This window comes from Loxodonta africana, chromosome 4 (genome assembly GCF_030014295.1).
Source record: "Loxodonta africana isolate mLoxAfr1 chromosome 4, mLoxAfr1.hap2, whole genome shotgun sequence".
Classification (NCBI taxonomy): Eukaryota; Metazoa; Chordata; class Mammalia; order Proboscidea; family Elephantidae; genus Loxodonta; species Loxodonta africana.
Genome location: NC_087345.1, coordinates 83,322,865 through 83,325,269, shown reverse-complemented (window position 1 = coordinate 83,325,269; position 2,405 = coordinate 83,322,865). Strand labels below are relative to the sequence as shown.

The following is a 2,405-nucleotide window of genomic DNA, read 5'->3' as shown; positions in this document are numbered from 1 at the left end:
CTCCAATATCTGCCGCCATTTTCCTTCTGTGTTTATCTAGCTCCTTGTCTCTTCTCCTTTTCTCGTAAGGACATGGCTCATATTGGATTAGGGCCTACCCTACTCCAGTAGGACCTCGTATTAATCTAACTAATTGCATCTGCAAAGACCCTATTTTCAAATAAGCTCACATTTACAGGCACCAGGGGTTAGGACATCAACATATCTTTTAGGGAGACACAATTCAACCTATAACAGATATTTATACTCTATTTGAGCAATTGGATGTGTTTTCAAAACTGAATAACTATAATTCTTCCACTGTAATTATCATTTTGACATTATACTTTTAATTTCATGGCTTTTTTTTTTTTTTTGAAAAGAGCTCTTACTTACCTTATTTATTTTCTGTATAATCTGTGAATTTTTTATTTTTTTTTAAATTTCAGCATTTTATGTCTACATGTAGATGTGAATATTTAAATTCTGCTTCTATCCAAAACACATTTATTTGGACATACATTTATTTTTGTTATATTTACTTTCATATTATATAATGTAACTTTTTAGTAGTGGTGTGCTTTTTAAATTTTAGTCACACAGAATTACTAATGAGAAAAATAAATTCAGGGATATTATCAATTTTTAGTCTTTTTTTTTATACTTGGGACTAGGCGTACCCACAACTAGGTATTCAAAAAGTTTTAATTTAATCAATTATTAAAGATTTCAGCAATTTTTAGATTAGAAGAGGTAATGAACGCTTTAAATCAAGTATTTTCCTGGGAGTTCAAAAAAATTCAAGGTAAGCTATTTTCTTGTTTGGTTTGCATTTTTTATATTTTGTTTCATTTTCAATTTTTGTTTGCTAAATTGGAAGTAATATCAGGCTTACATTTACTGAAAAAAATATTATCATGTCTTCTGATTAGGGATATTGTCCTGAAAGGGTTTGTTTGTGAGAGGAATAAAGGAGTGCACTTATGTGGTGGTGGATGTTATTTCTGGGCGCGATAAGTGTTTCAGAAGGTTAGCCCGAATAGAACGTAGATCAAGAAGAGACAAACAGATTTAGAAGGCCATGGTTTATTCTTAGCTTGTTATTTTATTCCTGGACTTGACCATCCTCTTTGTAACAAATGTAATTCTTTTGAAGGAGTCACTGAAGGCTTGTCTCACTTGTTTGTTTCTCAGAGTGTAAATGAATGGGTTCAACATGGGAGCAATGGATGTCATTAGCACTGACACACCTTTATTAATAGCCACTGATTGCTTTGCTGAAGGATTGACATAGATAAAGATACAGCTGCCATAGGTGATGGAAACTACAATCATGTGGGAAGAACAGGTGGAAAAGGCCCTTTTTCTCTGATGGGCAGAGGGGAACCTTAGAATGGTCTTGACAATGTATATGTAAGACAGAACAACACATATAAGGGTCAGAATGAAAGTGAGCACAGCACAGACAATAACCAGTTGCTCTATGAGCCATGTGTCTGAGCACGAAATCTTCAAGATAGGAGATGCATCACAGACAAAATAATCAATCAGATTTGAGTCACAGAATTTCAAGTTTAGGAACAAAGTAAGTGGTGGGAATATGATCAATAAGCCAGCCATGCAACAGCAGAAGACAAGCGTCTTGCAGACTCTGCTGTTCATGATGGTCACGTAATGCAGTGGTTTGCAGATGGCCACGTAGCGGTCATAGGACATGATAGCCAGAAGGAAAAATTCTGTCACTCCAAAGACATCAGTGAAGAATATTTGAATCACACAAATATGATAAGTAATTGATCTGTCACCTGTTGCTATGTTGTACAAATATCTAGGAATACAAGCAGATGTGAATGAAATTTCTAAAAAGGCAAACTTTTGTAGAAAAAAGTACATGGGTGTTTTGAGGTGGGAGTCCACTAAAGTGAGGGATATGATGGTCAGATTTCCAGTTATACTCAACATATAAGTGAGAAATAGAAAAATAAAAATGGCTATCTGAAGTTTTGGGTCATCTGTCAGTCCCAGCAGGATAAAGGTTGTTATTGTGTGGTTTTTCATCACTGACTTCTAAATTTTATCCAATATTCATATAAAATTTAGAGATATTTTAATAGAGTTGAATAGCATGAAAGTCAGAGAGTGATCAACAATGACTACTAGGGATGGCACACTTGCCTGCCAATTTGTTGTATTGTGGTGGCTTGGGTGTTGCTATCATGCTTGTGTTTGCTATGCCACCAGTATTTCAAATATCAGCAGGGTTACCTATGTTGGACAGGTTTCAGCAGAGCTTCCAGACTAAGACAGACTAGGAAGAAGGGCCTGGTGATTTACTTCAAGAAAAGTAGCCAATGCAAACCTTTGGATCACACCAGAATATTGTCCAAATCACTTGTAATCAGGAGTATTAATTGTTAGAAGCAAGA

At 35.2% G+C, this 2,405-nt stretch overlaps 1 protein-coding gene across 1 annotated transcript; it reads right to left on the bottom strand.

The window, feature by feature from the left end:
- Positions 1-991: 991 nt before the first annotated feature.
- Positions 992-2,089, bottom strand: LOC135231373 (olfactory receptor 6C2-like). The gene has a single exon (XM_064285241.1). The coding sequence runs from the start codon at positions 2,035-2,037 to the stop codon at positions 1,072-1,074; it is 966 nt and encodes a 321-aa protein (XP_064141311.1). The 5' UTR covers positions 2,038-2,089; the 3' UTR covers positions 992-1,071.
- Positions 2,090-2,405: the final 316 nt, after the last annotated feature.